Source organism: Equus przewalskii, chromosome 1, assembly GCF_037783145.1.
Source record: "Equus przewalskii isolate Varuska chromosome 1, EquPr2, whole genome shotgun sequence".
Taxonomy (NCBI): Eukaryota; Metazoa; Chordata; class Mammalia; order Perissodactyla; family Equidae; genus Equus; species Equus przewalskii.
The window spans coordinates 147282283-147301988 of NC_091831.1; the positions used below are offsets into that span (position 1 = coordinate 147282283).

Below are 19706 nucleotides of genomic sequence, written 5' to 3' on the forward strand. Positions count from 1 at the left end.
ATGTTTACGTGAACCTTCCAGCCCTCCCCAGACCATGGGAGGCAAATGTGAGAGGGAGTCACAGCACACACGAACCACAGCCGCCTTTTATTGACCACTTCTGCCATGCCAGCCCCATGACCTCCACACAGATGTCACCTCCAAGCCTCACAACACCCCAGGAGGTAGGAACCATCATTATCTCCATCTTACAGACAGGACACCAATGCTCTGTGGCAGCAGCTCTCCCAAGGTCACGGCCACAGTGCTGGCGAGTGGCGGTGCTGCACCTGCAGCCCTGCTCCTCCTCCATTACAGGCTGCAGCCTCACCTGTGTGGCAACTTCCTGGGAGCCCACACCCAGACCTGCCTGGCACCTCCTGGGCCTCCAGACTGCCTCCCGGAATCCTCCATAGCTGATCCCAAGCCGAGCTGGGCCGGCAGCCAGCACGCCTCACTCCAGGTTGCCTCCAGAATGGACCCGGCCCAGGAAGGGTTCAACCTTTTCCCAGAGTTGTTGTTGGCACTGTTCACCAGGGCTCCATCAGTCAAGGCCTGAGGCCTTTGTGAGGGAGTCGAGCAGCTGGAAGTAACTGTACTTGAGGTCATACTCCATGTCATACCAGAAATTCACTGTGGCAAGAAGGGAGACCTGAGCATAAGGGCCCCTCCTCTAACCTACAGCCTCCCCAGCCCATCCCCCAGATGCCCTGCTGCACCTGGACAGGGCTGCCCCTGGGAGACCTGGGCAGCTCCTTACCAGCAATGCAGCCATGGGACTGCTGGACATGGTGGAACCACAGGGCCGGCAGGTAGAGCATCTCACCAGCCCGCACCGTGCAGCGAAGGGCCTGGGCCTGACTGTAACTGGGGTACTGGGCCAGATCCGGAGCCAAGGGGTCCAGTGGGATCCAGGGCACCTGGGGACACAATGGATGCCAGGGAGCAGGCCCAAAGTCCCCAGGCCTTCCAGCTGTGTCCCTTCCAAAGGTAAAGACCACAGGCCCTACCCTGCTCAGCACTGGGAGGCCCCAGACTTAGGAATTCCTCAGAGCAAAGTGCCACCTCCCCAACTCTTTTGTGCCTGCTCCTCAGAGCCCAGGCTCCCACCCTTCCCTGTGCCCAGGTCCCAGGAACAAGACAGACACCTTCTCCATGGCCTCTTCATCCACCAACGTAAAGGAGCCCTCTTCAGTTAGCTGGTAGGTTGCTGGTGTGTACAGCTCTGAAGCCAGAGGGAGAAAGGTGTGGGAAACCTCAAATGGCCTGGGGCTTGCCAGCCACCCTCACCTGTTCCTTGGGTGCAGGAGCAAGAGGGTCAGGGGTCCTCGTGCAGTGGAGACACTGAGTCCACACCTCATGCCTGGGGCCCTCGCTGCCCTCCTCTACCTTGGGCCACCTGATCCCCAGCCCCTGCAGGCTGTGCCCCCTACCGTAGGGGATGAAGGGCCGGTCACTGGGCGGATGTAACAGAAAGTGTTTCTCTCCCGAGACCACACAGTAGAGGTTCTCATAGTGGTCCTTATGTACTGCCAACACAAAGGCCCATGGGGCAGGGTTATGACGGGCGGGGCACAGGAGGGGCCTTGCACCCCAAGACAGCTTACAGTGAAATAGAAGAGCATGCAAAGTTGGAGTAGCCTCAAGGGGGTGCCAAGGAATCTGGCGGGGATTTCAGACTTCTGCCCATCAGAGGCTTGATGCTCACCAGGCCCTGGGCTCATATTTACCAGAGGAAAATTAATGCAAACAGGATTCTCCAGAGTCTACCCTCTGACCCAGCTGGCCTAGGAGAGCTTTCTAGGGATCTAGAAGAAATAGTGCTCTCCATCCCCAATGCCATGAGTACTTCCCCCATCTGAGCAGTCAGGGCTGGCTCTCTGTTGTACCTGAGCCCCAGAATCCCAGAGGAAATCTTAAAGAGCAGTCAGTTCGACTTCTATCCAGGCCCAGTCTTCCACTCTTGGCCTCCCCTTCTCTCCTCCCTCACCCCCTCCCCGATCTTTGCATTCCCGACACCTACAAGATGTCACTGCAGCTGCCTCCCCCAGCCAGAAGTTCACAGCATCAGGCATCTTTCCTGCATGTCAGAGGGAAGAGGGTAAGTTAGGAGTGGGTGTCCCTGAAGGCCAAGATGGAAATAACCACCATGCAGTGGCGCCGGGCCAGAACCTGAGCAGGGAGCAGAGGGGCTCCAGGGAGAGAACAGGGAGAAGGAGCAGAGGTGGGTGAGCTTGGGAGGGCCCTCCCTCCGTCCCCTGGGGTGGAAGGAAGGGCAGCAATCTTCAGTAGTTTGTCCATATGACGTGGGGACCGGGGAACTTGACCCTGTGGGGCCGAGAGTAGGGGCCAAGTCCTCAGCACAGGGAGAGAAGCAGCAAGGAGGGTGGACTCCTTCCTTCCCATCTCTTCCCTGTTCAGCCCCCGCCTCCACTCACCCAGCGCCTCGGAGGCCCAGGGCACATGGGGCTCCACATCAGGCAGCAGCTGTGGCAGCTCAGTGGGCAGATTGGAGCACTGCTTCTGCACATAGAGGACCCCTTGGTGTTGGGCTTGGCCCTCCAGCACGTCCAGCACACAACTCAGGGGCAGGCGGCGCTCAGCAGGCATCACAAAGCGGTCCCCTCGCACAGCATCCGCGTAACCATCTGGCGTCACGGCCACGCTCACTTCTGTGGAGCCCACTGTGGCTCTGGAGGAATGGACATTCAGCCCACGCCCAGATGCCCAAAGCACCACCCCCAATCCCACCCAGGGCAGCCCCCACCTGAGGTAGGGAAGGGACCACTTCTGGAGGGCCGGCCAGTGCTGCAGGGCATTGCGGATAATGCAGGGCTTGTTGGGGCAGACCCAGTCCCGGTAGAAGTGCAGTGGAGTGGGGGGCTCGTCCAGGTAGGGCACAGCAAGAGGCACACTGAGCTCTGAGAGAAAGAAGGGGGTGGGGTGCTGAAGCCAACAGCCTCCAGTCCCTGCCCCACTGCCTGCATAAGAGATGCCCTCCCTGGGGCCATACTCTGTCACTGAGCAAGGCCCACAGGTGACCAGGGGACAACCACGAACTGAAGAATGAGGAGGGAAACTTAAGGGAGAAGGCATGAAGCACCCACAAACACACCAGGATGGGCCATAAGAGTCCACAGGGCCAGGGGCTGCTGCTCAGTCCACAACCCAAACCCTCCATGGGGCCATGTCCAGCTCTGCACAGTGGACCCTTGGCTTTCCCACTCTAGAGTGGCCAACCTCCTAGCATCCACGAGGAAAGTCAGCCACTGAGGCGGAGTTGAGAGCTCCAGAGTGTGTACAGCCACGGGCTAGCGTGGGCGGGTTGAAAGCACCCTCCAAGAGTCCTATTTACTGAGCACCCAGAATGTGCTCAGTACTTGGCTCGGCCAATGTGGAGGTATTAAGGGGTGATCCAAGCATCACCTCAAGAAGCTTACAACCTAACTGGGGAGACAGACTACTACACAAAACTAGTGGAGGAAAAGCAAGGGCTGAACTGTGTTTTCAGTCTTACTCAACAGCATCACCGTCCTCAGACACATGCACTGCCATGTGCACTTGGGCACGTTGCGGGCTGAGCCGTGTACCACCTGTGCAGATGTCTGTAGTGGCCTTGTGCCACTCTTAATAAAAATCTCTTTTGGGCTCTTCCTTCTCCCTCACTCTTGTCATCCTATTGATGGTGTCCTTTTGATTCTACTTTCTATGTCTCTCAAACCATCCTCTCCTTCTTTCTTCTGGTGGTATCCACGTTCAAACTACCTCCTCGGGGTCCTCAAATGTCACTTCGATGAGGCTCCCTTCCCTGGCCACCCTTCTTAAAATTGTAACCTGCCCCCAGCAATCCTTGAACCCCTAGCCTTTTTTTCTATCATTTGTCATCATCTAACACACTAGATGTTTCACTTATCCAAACTGTTAATTGGTCTCTCTCTCTTGCTAGAATGTAAGTCCCCTGATGACAGGGATGCTTGTCTTGTTCACTGACGTATCCCTGACACCTAGAATACTACCTAGCACATAGTAGGTGCTCAGTAAATATTTGCTTAATGGTAGAATGAAAGTCTCCAACATCTTCTGGCTGGATAGATCTTGCAGTGAACAACTGGTTTTCTTGGCTTAATTCCACTCCCTCTCAAAGCATCCCTCACCCTGGCCCCAGTCATTTTCCTAAAGTGCAATCTCATCTTGTCACGCCCCTAGTAAAAAATCCTTTGATGTCTTACCACTACTCCTCACGAAATCCAGTCTGCCCTGGCATGCACTCAAGGTGCTCTGTGATCAGGACCAACCTACTTTTCCAGTCTGGTTTCCTCCTGTCTGGTGCCTGCCCCTTACCACACACTCTCTACTCAAGGGGTGCCAAACTTTGTTCCTGCTGCTCACTCAGACTGGAATGTCTTTCTCCTGGCACAGGGCTTTGCTTTGTTACCTTCATCCTGGAAGTCTACAGAGCCTGAATGTCTTGGCCCCCAATGGGCAGTGACTGCATCCTACTCTGAACAGCTACTGCAGTTATTTTCACCTCTGAGGTCATGTTCTCTCATAACTGCATTTCCACACCCGTCATCCCTGCCTTCCAATCAGTCGGAAAGTGAATGTCTTTAGATCAAAAATTGGAACTGAGGGGCCGGCACGGGGGCACAGCGGTTAAGTGTGTGTGCTCCACTTCAGCGGCCCAGGGTTCAACAGTTCAGATCCCAGGCGTGGACCTATCCACCACTTACCAAGCCATGCTGTGGTAGGCGTCCCACATATAAAGTAGAGGAAGATAGGCACAGATGTTAGCTCAGGGCCAATCTTCCTCAAAAAAAAAAAAAAATTGGAACTGAGTGGGAAGCCTCTGGTGGGCCAAGGAAAGAGCTGGCATGTGTGCTTGTTTCACTGGCTAGAGAGGCAAGATGGAACCTGCCACGTAGATAAGGGAGTGAGGGGGAGGAATCTGGCAAGGGCCTTCCCAATCATACCAGTTCACCAAAGCAGCCACCTTGGGAGGTGATCTGGGCTCAGGAAATCTCCTTATTGTTCTCACTGGGATTCTTAAAACATGTAGAAACTGCCTTTTTTTTTTTTTTTCTTTTCTTACCTTTTGGATTTTCTGCAATTATTTGTTTTACTTTCTCACCATTTAATAGATTTCCTTTAGAGAATGGCCACTGTTCCCTCTGGGGGCTTCAAAGTGACAGAATTTGAAAAGGGATCCAAACAATTCCTTTGGCCCAAGAATTCTTCTGCTAGGAATTTAACCAAGGAAAATACTGGCGTACTCATGTGCACAGACTGCTCCAAGCATACTGGCCTTTCAATGTTCCCTGAACCCACCAGGCACTCTCACGCCTTAGAGCATTTGCCCAGCCCTGTCCTCTACCTGGAAGGCTCTTCTCTCAGATGTCTGTGAGGCTCACGCTCTCCTTCTTCAAGTCTGTGCTCAAATGTCACCTTATCAAGGAGGCCTACCTACCCTGACCATCTAAACTCGTAACATGCCCCCACCCCGACATCCTGAGCCCCATTATTCTGCTTTACTTTTTTCCCCATAGCACTTGTCTTCTAACATAGCTCTTCTAGTACATAATTTACTCATTTCCTGTGCCGATGGCTGTCAGTCTCCTCACTTAGACTGTAAACTCTACAAGGGCAGAGGTTTGTTTTGTTCAGTGATGTACCCTAAACACGACGAACAGAGCCTGGCACATTGAGGTACTTAATAAATATGTCTTAAATGAATACTCAAAGTATTTGCTGCAGCATTATTGAAAACAACAGTGTGATTAAGATTGAGCTAGAAGGATATGGAATGATCTTCAAGGACATAGTGCAGAAGAGTGTGTTTGGCAGGCTACCGTTTCCATAAGAAGGGAGTTATGTAGTCATATGTCTGCGTGGATATAAACACGGTATTTCTGGAAGGAGGCTTACTTTAGGTTATACACCCGTTGTTTTTTAAACCACGTGCCTGTGTTGCTATTCAGCAGTAAGAAATCCTTAAAAATAGAGATGAGGGAGGGAGGAAGGCAGAGAGGGAGAAAAACAAGAAACCAAGCAGCGGAAGAGCCAGGGGTCACTGCCTACAATCCCCCCAAAGCTCCGCACCCTTCCTAGCTTAGAGGAGTCTCTTCCAGAACAGACTTCCAGCAGGGTTTCAGAGAGGGAGAATCCGACCACCTGAAGAAGAACACCACAGGAAAGGCAGGGAAGGGCAACAGACTGCCCGATTATGCAGTGCGAGGCTGACTATGGGAATAGGATAGCATCCAGGTTAAGTAAAGCTGGACCAGGTCTTGGAAATAATTTCAATAGTCACCCCAGGAAGCCATGAGGATGGGCGAACACGGGAAGAAGGGAGGTGAGGACTCACTCATGGGGCTGGGGGGGCGGGGTGTGCGACAGAAGCGTGATCCGAGAGGGGCCATCACCAGTCACGTGCAGTTCTGAGCTCCTTGAGCACCAGAACTAGGGTGCACCCTGGTGTCAGCGGCCCAGCAAGGACCAGGGCGCACCCGACTCCGGGACCGGGTTCCCGGCATACCCAAGGCCCCTCCCGTGTCCTGAGGTTGTTCGGCGGGCGAAGTAAGGACGCCAAAGCTTCTGAGCTAACTCACTCACCCCTTGCCGCGGCCGGGAATTCTCGTAACTCCCTCCGCACGGCGTCCAAAGCCGCCTCCGCCATGACGCCGGGGCTGCCGGTTCGAGGCCCCGCCCACCGCTCCTCGGGACCCGGCCCCGAGGCCCCGCCCTCTCCTGTTAAGTCCGGGCCCGAGGCCCCGCCCCCCTCCTCGGGACACCGCCCCGAGGCCTCGCCCTTTCCTTCTCGAGCCCGGACCCGGAGGCCCCGCCCTCTTTTAGAGCCCTGGCCCCCGAGGCCCCGTCCCGCCTCGGACACGGCCCTGAGGCCCCGCCCTCCTCCCTTGAGACAGGGCCCGGAGGCCCCGCTACCCTTGAGGCCTGACGCCGCGGCTCCAGCTCACGCAACCGCCCCCCCCGGAGGCCCTCCTCGAGGCGTCGTCCTGCTCCCGCCGCTAGAATCCCGCTGCCTCGAACCACTGCCTCCCCACGGCCCTCCGGCGCACAGCGGATTCTGCTGTCCAAGCGGCGAGTAAGAAGCTATGCCTTTTCTTGCCTGACCCACTCGCTGGCATCCCAGAGTTAACAAATGATTGTGTTTATTGACGAGTTCATACATCAATACAAATGGACATGTTAAAAACAGCCTCTGCCCCGTGAGATTTGGGGAGGGAAGCGCCAGGGTCTGACAAAGTATAAAAGTTATAAATAAAGGGCTTTCAAAACTGGGTCAGGGTAAATCTGGACGGGGCGGCAGTTGCCAGTGGCCTCAGACATGCAGAAGGGGACGGGCGCCAACCCGGCCTCAGGAGCCCCACACTGGGCTAGGGGTAGGGAAAGGGCGGCCACCTTCTCACAAACCTTAGCAGGAGTGTAGCTCCCTCCTCTCGAGGGACAGGCTGGCTGAGGATCGCTAAGAACCCAGCCCAGAGGCCCAGGCCCGAGGCGTATTTTGGGTGGGCTGTGGCTCGTGTGCCGGTTCGGAGAGTGGCGGTGGATTTCTAACCCTCACAAGAGCAGCTGCAGCCCTGCCAGGGCTCCACCCTCAGCTGCAAGGGTTCTTGGGGCCAGGATTTCTCTGTAGTTGAACCATGCAGGTGGGGTAGCAAATAGTGGGGTGAAACAGGTTACATCTGTTCTGCTGCACTCAGGGTGAAGCAAACAGATCTGGGCACCCTTCAGAATCCAATTTCTTCCTACGCCTCTGCCTATAGGGTGAGCAGGGTCCAAAGGTCTGTCCATGAGAGAATGGGCTTTTTTGGCCAGGAGCTGCGCTAAACCTGCCCTGACTTACCTGAGGCAGAGGGAAGCAGCGGGGCCCAGAGACACATGTTCTTCACCCGAGCTCTTCAACAACTGCCTCACTATTTGGTCCTACTCTACCTGCCCTCTCTGCCCCATCTCCTTCCCCTCACTCCTAACAACTGCCCTCTAATTCTAATCTATCCCCTCACCTCTACCACTTACCTGTCCCGCCTACTACCCTTCCAGTGTGTCTCTTGGCCCCTGCTGCAGTTCCACATGCCTCCCTCCCCTCAATCTCCCATATCCAGAGCACCCTGGGTGCCCAGCACTCCCTTTGAGGAGGCTCCTTCTACCCAAACCTGGTTCCCTACAGGCCATCATCTCACGTCAGCTAGGTTGTGGACACCAAGAATCCAGAATTCAGGTTTAGTGTGTAAACCTGAATCCCCTTTCATGCTCCTTGATAGGAGTTCCACATGAGCCAGGGTGGTGAAGCTGGGGCAGGGGAAGAGAGGAAACCAGGCACACATCAGCCAGCCAAGTACTCTAGCAATGAACACTCGTGCGTGCATGTGTAAGATTGCATCTGTGGCCAAGGTCCTTAGAAGGTGGGCCAGCACCCTGTAAACCATGAGGGAAGTTCCAACAGGCTTCTGACTGAGCATCACTCAGGATGCAGGGAGAAGGTGGCCTCTGGGCTTGTCAGGGTTGGAGGGGACCAGGGTTGGAGGACAGGAAAGACCAAGGGGCCAAGGAAAGGGGGCCAGGGCTTCATGTTTGCCCAGGAGAGGGCTCTACTGTCCTGCAGCAACGTCCCACAGCTGGCTCCACAAGTTCTGGCCAGGAGAGAAAGGGGGCACAGGGAGAGAGACAATAATAGGGCCCCCTTGCAGGGGAACGGGAGTGGAATGCGGGGGCTCAGACTTTGCTAACAACTCGGCTGGGAACACCCTGGGCCAGAGGGCTCTGCCTTTCTGAACTGCCAGGAACTGGGGAAGACAGACAAGCCCCGCTCTGGCAGCCAGGGGAGTGCAGCTGGTGTGGGAGGGGAAGTGGAGGTAGAGGTGAAGCTCTGCTGTTGGCTGGAGGGCACTGAACACTACACTGCCTCTCACCTCTACCCCACCAAATACCCTGTGTGTGCTCCACCCCAGGGAGCTGATCCCTGCAGTAATTTCAAATGGCTTCTAAGAAGAGAGGGCCAGCCCTTCCCGATTTCGCCCAGATGGGGCAGGCTGCCCTCCTACTCCTCACAGCACCAAGATGACAAAAACCTAAGACCTACCCCTGCATGAGCCACTGGAGGGGCTGTGGAGGCAGGAGTCCCAAGAAAGTGAGGCAACGGTCAAGGAAATAAATTAATAAATACAGGGGCCCCACGAGGAGCTGCTGGGAAAGCTGCTTCCCCTCTGAGCACTGATCCCTACTATCCACTCCAAGTACGCCCACAGGTTTTGGTGAGTGGAGGAGGGACTACAGTTTGGAAAAGGGGGAGCATTCACTTGGGACAAGCTTCTGAGACTCAGAGTCTGTGTTCCATGCGACGCTCCACAGCTCGAAGCAGCAGCTCTGAGTATTGTTCTAGCAGGGCCTGTGTTTGCTCAGCCCCCACAGCCCCAGGGCTCCCTCCTGGGCTGGACAACACTGCCCCGGCCAGGGCCTCTAGCTCCTGCCGTAGTGAAGAGAAGGTGTTTCTGAGGAGCTGAGTGATGCGACTTTGGTCTGCTGAGGGCGTCTTGCAGCCAGCCACCTGCAACGGGACCCCGGAAGTGAGTTGGAGGAACAGTGGAGGGGCCTGTCAACAGATGTATAATAGAGAGGAGCCCCGCCTGGGTCTAGCCTGCCCCCAGAGAAGGGACTGCACGCCCAGCTGGCTCCAAGATCAGCAACTATGACCAGAGGCTATGGGATGGAGGTAGACTCTGGGGATAACCCCAAAGGAGGAACCCTTCAGATTATGGCACCATCTACGTCTTGGTAGCAACTCCTCTTTCAAGGCTTGGGCCCTGCTGAACTGTCCCCTATCTTGGTGGGGAGGGGGCAAATAGTTTCTGAATATTAAAAAGGATGCTATTAATAATTACACTGGGACAACAGGCATAAACCGGGATGATCCTGAGCAAACTAGGACACGTGGGCTCTCTACACCCCACCCTCCTGTCTGAGGAAGTCTCCAGTTCTTAGCCAGAAATGACTAATAGGTGCTCAGTTCAAGAGGCTTGGCCTGGCCTCTAACCCACTTGCTTACTCAGAATGTTCTTGATTGCCCCACCCATCCGTCAGTGGAAAAGCCTTATCATTATGTTCTGGAGTCTCAGCTAGCCCTCCTGACATGCTCTGTCTCCCTGTGGTGGGTAACCAACACATACCAAATGGTAGAGCCGCACAGCCTGGCGCACATTGCCCTGGAGCTCTGCCACAAGTTGTTCGCACTGCTCCAGGCTCACTGCTGGTTCTGGGAGGGACAGATTCAGTTCAGGAAGGCCCAGCAAAGCTGCCCTTTCAGGCCTCCCCACCCAGGGGCCGCTCAGAGCAGGAGAGGCCTACCTCCCCACATCACACCCCCTCTACTTGCCCTCAGTCCTTTCCTCTTGCCTCCTTCCTTCCCAACACCCTCCCAAACCACACAGAAAACAAGGTCCAGAGGAAAGAGCCAGCACCAGCCCCAGGGGCCAGAAGGCACTGAAGGGGCAAATGGGTCACAGGGAGATCATGAAGATTGGCAGGAGTGTCTCACCATCAGGGGTGTGACTTATGGACCGAGACAGGAGCAGACAAGACGATAAACGCCATAGGCTGGATGCACAGAAATAGGGTGGAGCCAGAGAGCGGCCAACAGAGACAGGAGAGAAAGGATGGGGCAGGAGATGAGAGCTGAGGAGCTGTGCACACCTGAGTCCTGGCTCAGGGCTGCCCTTGGCCTGGTGCATTCCATGGGGCTGGGAGTCTTCTCAGGGTGTGGGGGTTGCAAGTTCTCAGGGCCTCGGAAGAGACTGCTGACCGGCAGTTGCTGGGCACATGGGATGTTGAGCCCACGCTGAGCCTGGCACCCTGTCCTAGGTTTGGAAGTGGTACTCTCTCCCAAACAGGCCCGCCTCTCAGATGTACTGTGAGCCTTTCCTAGGCCTGCTGGAGAGCCAGGCTGTTCTGCCTCACCAGGAGCCCGGCCCTTTGTAACAGGTGAGAATGTGGCCAGGGTGGGTCGATCAGGCAGTGGCTTTGGGATGTCAAGGACCAAGTGAGCCCGGGTGGGCAGGGCTAGCTTGCTCAGTGGTGAAACTCGGATGGAGGCAGGAGCTTGAGGTTCGGCCACCAGGCCCAGGTTCTCCCCAACAGAGATGCTGCGGGATATCTTGGCCATAGAACTGGTGGTGGGATTCTGGTAGGAGTGTGGCCGAGACAGCCGCCCATCAGCCTGGGGCAGGGAGCGCAGGCCCTCTTGAGCTTCCATCCCCCGTATGAGCAATGGGCCTGGTGGAGGGGCCTCATCTGCAGAAGAGACAGAGATATATGCAGGTCAGGTGGTGAGGAAGATGTCCCAGATGCTAATGCTCAGTTCCTTAGGAGCTGCTGTGCCCTGTATATACCCACTTAAGGGACACCCAGTGGCAAGCACAGTGACACATCAAGGCTTCACCTGGCCCTCCTTCCTCTAGCATGCTCAAGTGCACCACATGCCCCGCACCCTGGAGCTGAGCACACTGGCTCCTCACCCTGTGGCACCAGACTCTGCACAGACTGGGCTTTCTGGAGTCCACCTAAGGAATTGGCTGTAGCCACTCTCTTGGGGGCCCAGCTGCTGTCTGGGTTGAGACGGCGTCGTGGCAACAGCACAGGAGCTGCCTGCTGGGGGCCAGGGTTTCCAGCGTAGGGCTCTGCCTCTGGGGGTGCTCCTGGAGGATTGGCACCATTGCCTCTCAGCTGCTCATCAGAAGCCTGTGGCACCTGGACTGGTCTCGACGTCAGTGCCAGGCTTGAGGAAGATGGGGATGGTTCCCTAGAGGGAGGAAACATAGAAGAAGGCCCAGAGAAGGCTCAGGGCTCCTCCCTGCCAAGATGAGGAGAAGCTCTCACAGCATTAGAGAGGAGCTAGGAGAGAAGGGCAGGCACAAAGCCAGCCAGGCCTGTTGTCCCAAAACTTGGAGTGCAAAATACTATTGGGCATGGGGAGACAGAAGCCTTGGAGAGGAGGGCTGTGTGCTGCCCCAGGGGCAGGATGGGCCTATTGGGAGCACAGGGAGGTGAGGAGAGTCGGAGCTCCCTGCAGGAGAGTGAGAGCTGCTGTGAGGACAGGTACCTGAGTGGGGGTGTCTGCACTTGCAACAGGAATCGTGAAGAGATGCTCCGAGACTCTGTCCTCTCTGGTACTCGGACTGGGCCCCCTGTCAGGGTGACAGAAATCACAAATTGAAGCAAGCCCTTGCCCCAGATTCTACCTCCCCTAGCAAGCAACCCCAGGCCATGGCCTGCCCTTGGACCCTCCCTCTCAGCCAGGCAAGGAGGGGCAAAGGGCAGACTGCAGTGACCAAATACTGGCCCTCTGACCACACCTGGAGCAGCCCCATTGGCCAGAGTCTCAAAGTGCTGTTTTAGAAACTGCTCCTGGTCTGGGGTGTGGGGGCTGCCTTCCTGCAGCCCACAGGAGCCAGTGCCTCTCTCCTCTTCCTCCTCTTCCTCATCACCCTCAGCTGGCTCTTCAAGGTCTGAGGAAATGCCATCCACACTCAGGGGCTCCGTGCTCTCAGAGTCTGGATGTGGGGGACGGGGAGAGAAGCATCATGCTGCACCCATCTCTCACCAGAGCCTCCACTCCCACCTCAGTCCACTGCATGGTCCTAGCCCTCCCTCAGCACTGCAGCCTCACCTTCATTAGGGTGCTCAGGGCTGGAAAGGCGGCTGCTGCTGAAATCCACAGAGCAGGCACTATCAGGGCTGTGCTTCTCTGAGCCTCTGCTGCCTGGGTACACTCTTCCTAGAGTCCCTCGGGCTGGTGCCTGCACCTGAAACTCACTGCCAGGAAGGCCAGCAGGGGAAAAGAGAGGCAGTGAGCAGGGGTGAGCACTGGCCTCCTGCCTTCCTTCTCCCCCACCTGTGGGTAGGACTGGGGATGAGGCAGTGGTACAGTGGTGGGCAAGCGCTGAGTACCCTGGGGCCAGCCCTCCCCTAACTAAAGAACACTTGGAGGGAAGGGAAGACTGGGGGCTCCATGGCCCCAGAGGTCTGGTGAGGGCAGGATCCTTGCCTGGTATCCAGGGTGGGGCTGTCACTCGGCTCTGGGTAGACAATACCATCTTCGATGGGTGCAGGCTCCAGATCTTGGGCAAAGACCCCTTCCTCTTGGGATAACAATCGGATAAGGTGGGGGCAGGAACAGGGTTGGGAATGCTGAAGCCGAGGGAGATTTTCACTCTGGGAACACACAGAGGGATGTTACTGGGCTTGCTGATGTGAGAGAGGGTCTAGGAAAAAAGATGAAGGTGGGCAAGGATTTAGTGTGCACCAATTCTAGGGGAAGCTGCATACTCCAACTCTGAGGACAGACACCAAGAAGCCAGGCTGGGTTCCAACTAGTGTTCTTGAGCTTCTGGAAGAACTATATTAGCACTATGAGCTGCCAACCTCCAGCCATGACTTAATATCATGAGCCCTCCAGGGAAGCCAGCCCAGGACAAAGGGTACCCTTTGCTTCTCCACCCCAATCACCATATCACACAGCCTAGCCAGCCCTACCCTGACTTTGCAGTTCAGACTACCCGTGTGCCACAGGGACAGAGCAAGCACAGCTGGACCAGTGCTCAGGCCCCAGCTGTTGGTACAAGCCTGGCTAAGGCTGCTTAGAGATCTCTAGGGAGCTGGGAGAAAACTGGCTCACCTGACTGGCATGTGAGGTTTCCGGGGCCTGCTGACCATGCTTCCCAGGACCAGATGGGGTCATGGCCAGCGAGTCCTGGCTAGGGTCCCGAGGGCTTGGGGCCAGTGTCTCCAGCTGCCGCAGGTCCAGCATGGAGCGAACACTGAGCTCCACGCCTGGCTGAGCCCAGCGCCCCCTCCTTCTGGGTCCCTGGTTGGCTGCAGGAGCTGGGTCCAGGAACTCCACCGTCTCCTGTGCCTGGTGTGGGGCAGGGGTAGGAGAGAAGTCACAATAACAATCACATATAGTATCAGCAAACACTCATATATCACTTACTGCATGCCAGGCACCTCACAACGACCTTCTGAAGTAGGTACTATTATTATCTCTATTTTTACAGATGAGAAAACTGAAGCATAGGGGACTTAAGTAACTTGTCCAAGTCCCACAGACAGTAAGCGGCCTGCCTGCAGGTTACACCTCATGCAGTCTGGCTTCAGAGCTCCTGCTCTTAGCTTCACTCTACGTCCTGTCTTAGAGAACCTTCTGGTCTCAGTCTTCACCTAGTATCACGGACACCTCAGAGCTGGGAGTCTCTAAAAGTCCCCTACTCTGAGAACAGCCCCAACGGGGCCCCCAAGTCCACGCACAGCACCAAGGACAAACCAAGAGCCCAGCCTTCAGACCCCTGGCCTGGTCAGGACACACCAGAGATACCAGGCCACCATCGTCCCATGGAACTGCTGCTGACGACGGAAGGTGCTGGTGCTTGATATCTCCACACGGAACAAGGGAGGGCTGGGCTGCCTCGGGGCCTGCTCTGAAAGCCTTCATCCTCCTGCTGGCTACCCTGAAGCAGCCACTCAGTAGGTCCTCTTATGGCCTTCTTCCTCTAACTAACTTTCTGGAAGTTCTGAGCTTACCTCTTAACCTGGGGTCTTTAGAAATCTAGTTTCTCTAGATTTCTGCTCTTTGGATCTTTGATTTTCTTAACTTTAGTCCTAATTGTTCAGCTCAGACACCGCTTTTCTACTCCCTACCTTCACCTCTACCTGTTCTTTGTCCACATTTACTCCCAGGCCCCCAGAAGGCTGAACAAGTGGAACACTTCCCATAGTGGTGACTAACCCTCGCAGGCCACCTCGCCTGGCCCACAGGAAGGAAATACCTGGGCTTCATCATCCTTAACCTGGGACCAGCCCAGCTGCACCAACTTCCTGCATAAGACCCTTCCTTGGACACAAGGAGTGGAGCATTTGGGCAGAACCTACACCCAAATGCCTTGCTAGGCCCAGAGAGTCCTGCTTTCAACTTCCTTCACCTCTTGAAACCTTGGAAGGGCGTTTTTAACCATAGTGACTCACCCGACTCATCTCCCAGTGGGACAGGCTTCGGGGCAGGGCCGGGCTGGGCACCAAGGCTAGACAGAGACAGACAATCAGAGTGTCTCCTACCCACCCACCCGGGAGCCCTGGCCCCACACCAGCCCATACCCTACATGACCACAATGATGCTTGTTTCCTTAGTTCACACTGTTCTCACCCCCACAGTCCCAGAAAGGGCAAAACTATGCCAACTGGTGCCTGTCTGGCCCCATACCAGACTTCCACAGACCTAGCTCTTTCTTGGTACCCTTGGCAAGGATGGGGAGAGCTGGAAGTTCTTCTTCTTCGGTGCCCTCGTCTTCTCCCTCCTTGTCACTATCTGATGAGAGAGCTGGTCCAGCAGAGAGCTTAGATGGGGCCTCGTGCCTGAGTCCAAGACAAGGGGAGAGGAAACTCAGTAGGGGAAGAGGCCAACATCATGGGTCTATGTGTGAGAAACAGGTGTTGGGAGATACAGAGTTGCTGAATGGCAGATACAGAGCAAAGAGGAAGGGAGTGAGATCACAGCGAGCAATCTGGATGCCCACCCACCACATGCCCATATCCCATACTCTCTTCTCACCGGTTGGGTCCAGCAGCCCTTTGGGGAGAGGATGGCCCTTGCTGCTTGCCACCTCGCTGACGCTGGCGCAGCTCAGCCAGACGCTGCCTCATGCTGATGGTCATCTCAGAGCTCAGGCGCCACACGAATATGCAGCTGGGGAAGAGCCACAGAGTTGGGTTAGGAGCGGTAGGGTAGGACTCTGGTGGTGGCAACACCATTATTACCCCTTTTCCATGGGCTGGCAAGGAAACCAGAGCCACCCTCTAGAGCCAGTCAGGCCCAGCCAAGAAATATCTCTGTTCAGCCCTACTTCCCAGAGATATCACTGAAGTGAGGAGAGGGGAAGGAACGGGGTGTTTGTGGCACAGAGGAAGAATGTGTGTCTCAGGGAAGCTGGCTTCTGCTCACCTGTCCCCTGATACAGAGATGAGATGTTTGCAGTCATTACTAAACTTCATGCCAGTGACAATCTCTGTGAAGAACAAAAAATATGGCCCATGAGCCACCCTCAAGTCCCAGCCAAGCTTCTGTCCCAACAGTGGAGGTGGGGGCTGGTTGGAGTAGAAGAGCACGCAGCTCTGCTGGGTCCCACGAAACTAAGTGAAGAAAGAGTAAAGTTCCAGGGGTACAGTACTGGGGCTATACTTACCTGAGTGGCCAAACATGGTGGCCACGCACTCTCCTGAAGAGAAGTCAAAAATGGAGAGGTTCTTGTCAGAACAGCTAGTGGCAATGTAGATCCCTGAGGGGTCTGTCTGCACCTGAGGAGTGGGACACACAACTAGAAGAGGATGGGAAGCACCAGACCCTCTCTACGTAGCACCCCTGTTCTCCGCTTCCCTAGCTGGTGCCCATCCTACTGGGCCCTTACCTTAATCAGAGTGCCATCCTCACCCTGTGACCCTTTAAATAGCTTCTTCTGCTTCCCACTGCTGATGTTAAAGATCCTGTAATGAAACACACTCTCATTCACATGAGGAGGAGGTCACAATCAAGCACACCTAGGTGGTAGAAACGTCAGCATTCACTCCCAGCCCTGTTTTCTCTGGGAGCCACTCCCCAACACCAAAGGGGCTACAGCCTCTTGGGTGAGGCAAAGTACTCATTCTGTAGGCTGAAGGGAGCACAAAGTCCTGGACAAAAAGATAGACATGTGGACTGAGCTGCCTAGAGCTGACCCCCTCGGACATGAAGGAATGTGGTCAGATGGTCTGAGAAGGGGATGCCCACCGAATATTTCGGTCCTGGCAGCCGATGGCCGTGTACTTCCAGCTGGGCTCCACATCCATGTCATAGAGGGTCGTCTTCCGTACCACGTGATGTGTCCGTGTAAACTGTACTCCATCTCCAGACTGCAGGGGACAGACCCTGCATCCAAATGCCTCACCAGGCCCAGAGAGCCCTACTTTTACCTCCCTTCACCTCTTGCAACCTCAGGTAGGGGAATGGTAGAGACCCCCACCGTGCCCCTCCCCAACCCGCTGCTCCATGCAGGGAAGCCCCATAGCCTCACCTTCTGGGCAGTGCGGAAGTAGATGCTCTTGTCTGCTCCACAGCTGATCATGCGGACTTGCCCATCGCTGGCTATGAAGGAGGGGCGCCTAGCTGTTCCCACTGCTGTCACCACAAGGGGGGCCTGCCTTTCCTCTGCCTTCCCTCCATATGTTCCCCTTATCGAGCTACTCTACATGGCTGGGACAACCAATTACATCAGAATGCATCCCTCCAAAGCTAGGCTTTCCTTTCTCCCCATCCTCAGCCAACCTTGTGGGCTCTGGGTCCCCTGGACTGTGAGTCTACATTCCACTTGTCTTCCCATCCAGCCCCGGGCCTCCCAGCTGCTGTCCAACACTCCTCTGTGACTGGCACACCCATCTCATGGCGGCAGGTGGCAGTGGGGGTGGGGGATGTTGGTGGTAGGTGGCAGAACGCGTCTCAAGTGCCCTGCCCCACCTGCAAACTTCACAGCGGTAATGGAGGATGAGTGCTCGTCCAGTGTCTGCTGTAGGCTATACTCCCGTCCAGCATCCAGCACGTGGATCAGCCGGTCCCGGCTCGCTGATGCTAGTAGCTTCAGACCTGGGGTTGGAAGAACTCCATCAGCCCACGACTGCCCAGACCAGGTCCCTATCTGGGCCCAGCAAAGAGGCCTGCAAGCACTGAACCCCATATCCCTAAGCCAAGTGAACCATGGAGTAGGGATGATATTGTTCTCCTCAAAACCCACAAAGACACCAAATGATCCAACGATTTTCAGTCCCACATCCAAGAGCCAGGATAGATATAAGTGGCACTAGCAAGATTGGAGGAGCCCTGTACCATTCTGAACCTATCCTGTACCATTCTGGGCTAGGTACCAGGCATCCTCCTTACCTGTGTCTGGCTTAGAGTACTCCAGGCATAGAATTTCCGAGTCATGGGCCTCCACCTTCAGCATCTCACTCAGGGACTGCAGCTCGTGCACCCTGCAAAGATAAGGAGAGGAGGAAAGAGGTCATTGCCAGGCTGTACGAGGAGAGACTCACCCGCTTCCCTCTCCTATATCTTCTCCTCCAACCTTTTAAAAATTTACTTGTATTCATTTTTGAACTTTTAGACTTAGAGAAAAGTTGCACTGACTACAGAGAGTTTCCATATTTCCTTTACCCAGCTTTCCCTAATTTAACATCTTACATAACGAAAGTTCAATTACTAGAACCAGGAAATTTACATTGGTGCAATACTATTAATTAAAGGCTTTATTTGAATTTCACCACTTTTTCCACAATGTCCTTTTTCTAGATCCAAGATCCTATCCAGAGTCCAAATTGCATTTAGTTGTTACTTCTCCTTAGTCTCCTGGAGTCTCTAACAGTTTTTCAGTCTTTCTTTATCTTTCGTGACCTTGACACTTTTGAAGATTATTGTTCAGTTACTCTTCATATGTATCTCAATTTGAGTTTGTCAGATGTTTTCTCATTATTGGACCAAGTTTATACATTTTTGGCAAGAATAAAAAACAATGCTGTATCCTTCTTATCCACACATATGAGGATATAACCTGGATCACTTGGTTAAGATGGTTTCTGCTGGATTTCTTTGTTGTAAAGTTATATTTCCCTTGTTTATAATAAATATCTTGTTCCTCAATCTTTTTGAGTCAAACTTTCCTACAGCTCTGACCTTGGGGACCTAAATCCCCCAGCCTGCGCCATGGGAGGCAAAGTCAGTACCCAATCCAGGCCTAGCATTACCTAAGTGTGCCCATACGGTCCCCTGAAGCTAGATGCTGTCCATTGGGGCTGATACACACAGAGCGGATGCCTACACGGGGATCCATCAGGGACCCATCAGCTTTGTCTCCTCCAGGCAGCTCAGTGTCCAGCAGGGCCTGAGTGTTCCCATCCACATAGATGATCTTAATGAGGTCCTATGAGCAGGTTAGGAGAAGACATGGATAAGCCAGGCCTGATCCAGTACAGCTGCAAGGGGAGAGAAATGCTGGACAAGATAAACCCTTGGCTCACAGAGCCTGGCCAAATAAGAGCTGGAGGATCAAGGCCTGGGGACCCAGTTCCTGAGAAGGAAGTGTGAAGGTTGAGGGGATGGGGGTATTAAATGTGGAGTGAGGGCCCTAAGGCCTCAGGGCTCACATTGCTGAGGATGTTTCGATGCAGGGTGGAGCCATGTACCCCGGAACTCTCTGTGTTCCACAGGCGAATGGTGTTGTCCGAGGAACAAGTGATAAAGGAACTGGGAGGCAGGCAAGCCTGGTTACTGTCCTTCACTTCAGGGTAGACCTGAAGAGGCAGAGGGATCAAAGTCAGATCTGTAGTTAGGGAACATCCCTTGGAGATGGAAGGGAATGAGATAAAAGAGATAACACTGGCCAAGACTTAGCCCAGTGTCTGCCATATAGTAAGCAAGCCATAACTATTAGATACTCTTCATAATCACCAAGGGGAAGCACATTAACCAAGCACCTACTATGTACCAGGCACTCTTCTATGTCTCCCACTTACATTATTTCATTTAATTTCTTAGAACAATTAGATTAATCAGGTACATCATTTTACAGCTGAGGAAACTGAGGCTCAGTAACTTATTGCAGATCACTCAGCCCAGGACAAGGCAAAGCTAAGGATGGACAGGGGCA

At 54.7% G+C, this 19706-nt stretch overlaps 2 protein-coding genes across 10 annotated transcripts in view; both read right to left on the bottom strand.

Annotated features, from left to right (window-relative positions):
• Positions 1-72: 72 nt before the first annotated feature.
• JMJD7 (jumonji domain containing 7) lies at positions 73-6743 on the bottom strand. Its single transcript, XM_008518613.2, has 8 exons — positions 6589-6743; positions 2747-2900; positions 2418-2671; positions 2003-2059; positions 1413-1508; positions 1128-1204; positions 740-899; positions 73-612 (listed from the first exon to the last, which is right to left on the bottom strand). The coding sequence occupies exons 1-8, from the start codon at positions 6650-6652 to the stop codon at positions 524-526; spliced, it is 951 nt and encodes a 316-aa protein (XP_008516835.1). The 5' UTR covers positions 6653-6743; the 3' UTR covers positions 73-523.
• Positions 6744-7128: 385 nt separating this feature from the next.
• Positions 7129-19706, bottom strand: part of MAPKBP1 (mitogen-activated protein kinase binding protein 1) — a 49824-nt gene continuing 37246 nt past the window's right edge. For 6 of the 9 annotated variants that reach the window (XM_070583813.1, XM_070583773.1, XM_070583779.1 and 3 more), the window contains 21 exons: positions 19204-19350; positions 18805-18980; positions 17945-18036; positions 17525-17650; positions 17085-17155; positions 16802-16923; positions 16443-16518; positions 16221-16332; positions 15980-16043; positions 15590-15724; positions 15257-15393; positions 15007-15062; positions 13664-13900; positions 13034-13200; positions 12656-12801; positions 12342-12539; positions 12089-12173; positions 11505-11788; positions 10684-11280; positions 10161-10246; positions 7129-9541 (listed from right to left, as the gene is read on the bottom strand). In XM_070583813.1, the coding sequence (XP_070439914.1) occupies positions 9314-9541; positions 10161-10246; positions 10684-11280; positions 11505-11788; positions 12089-12173; positions 12342-12539; positions 12656-12801; positions 13034-13200; positions 13664-13900; positions 15007-15062; positions 15257-15393; positions 15590-15724; positions 15980-16043; positions 16221-16332; positions 16443-16518; positions 16802-16923; positions 17085-17155; positions 17525-17650; positions 17945-18036; positions 18805-18980; positions 19204-19350 (3342 nt within the window). In that variant the 3' untranslated portion in view covers positions 7129-9313. The remainder of the gene's footprint in view (positions 9542-10160; positions 10247-10683; positions 11281-11504; positions 11789-12088; positions 12174-12341; positions 12540-12655; positions 12802-13033; positions 13201-13663; positions 13901-15006; positions 15063-15256; positions 15394-15589; positions 15725-15979; positions 16044-16220; positions 16333-16442; positions 16519-16801; positions 16924-17084; positions 17156-17524; positions 17651-17944; positions 18037-18804; positions 18981-19203; positions 19351-19706) is intronic. The other 3 variants (XM_070583784.1, XM_070583793.1, XM_070583817.1) reach the window with 1 other exon arrangement.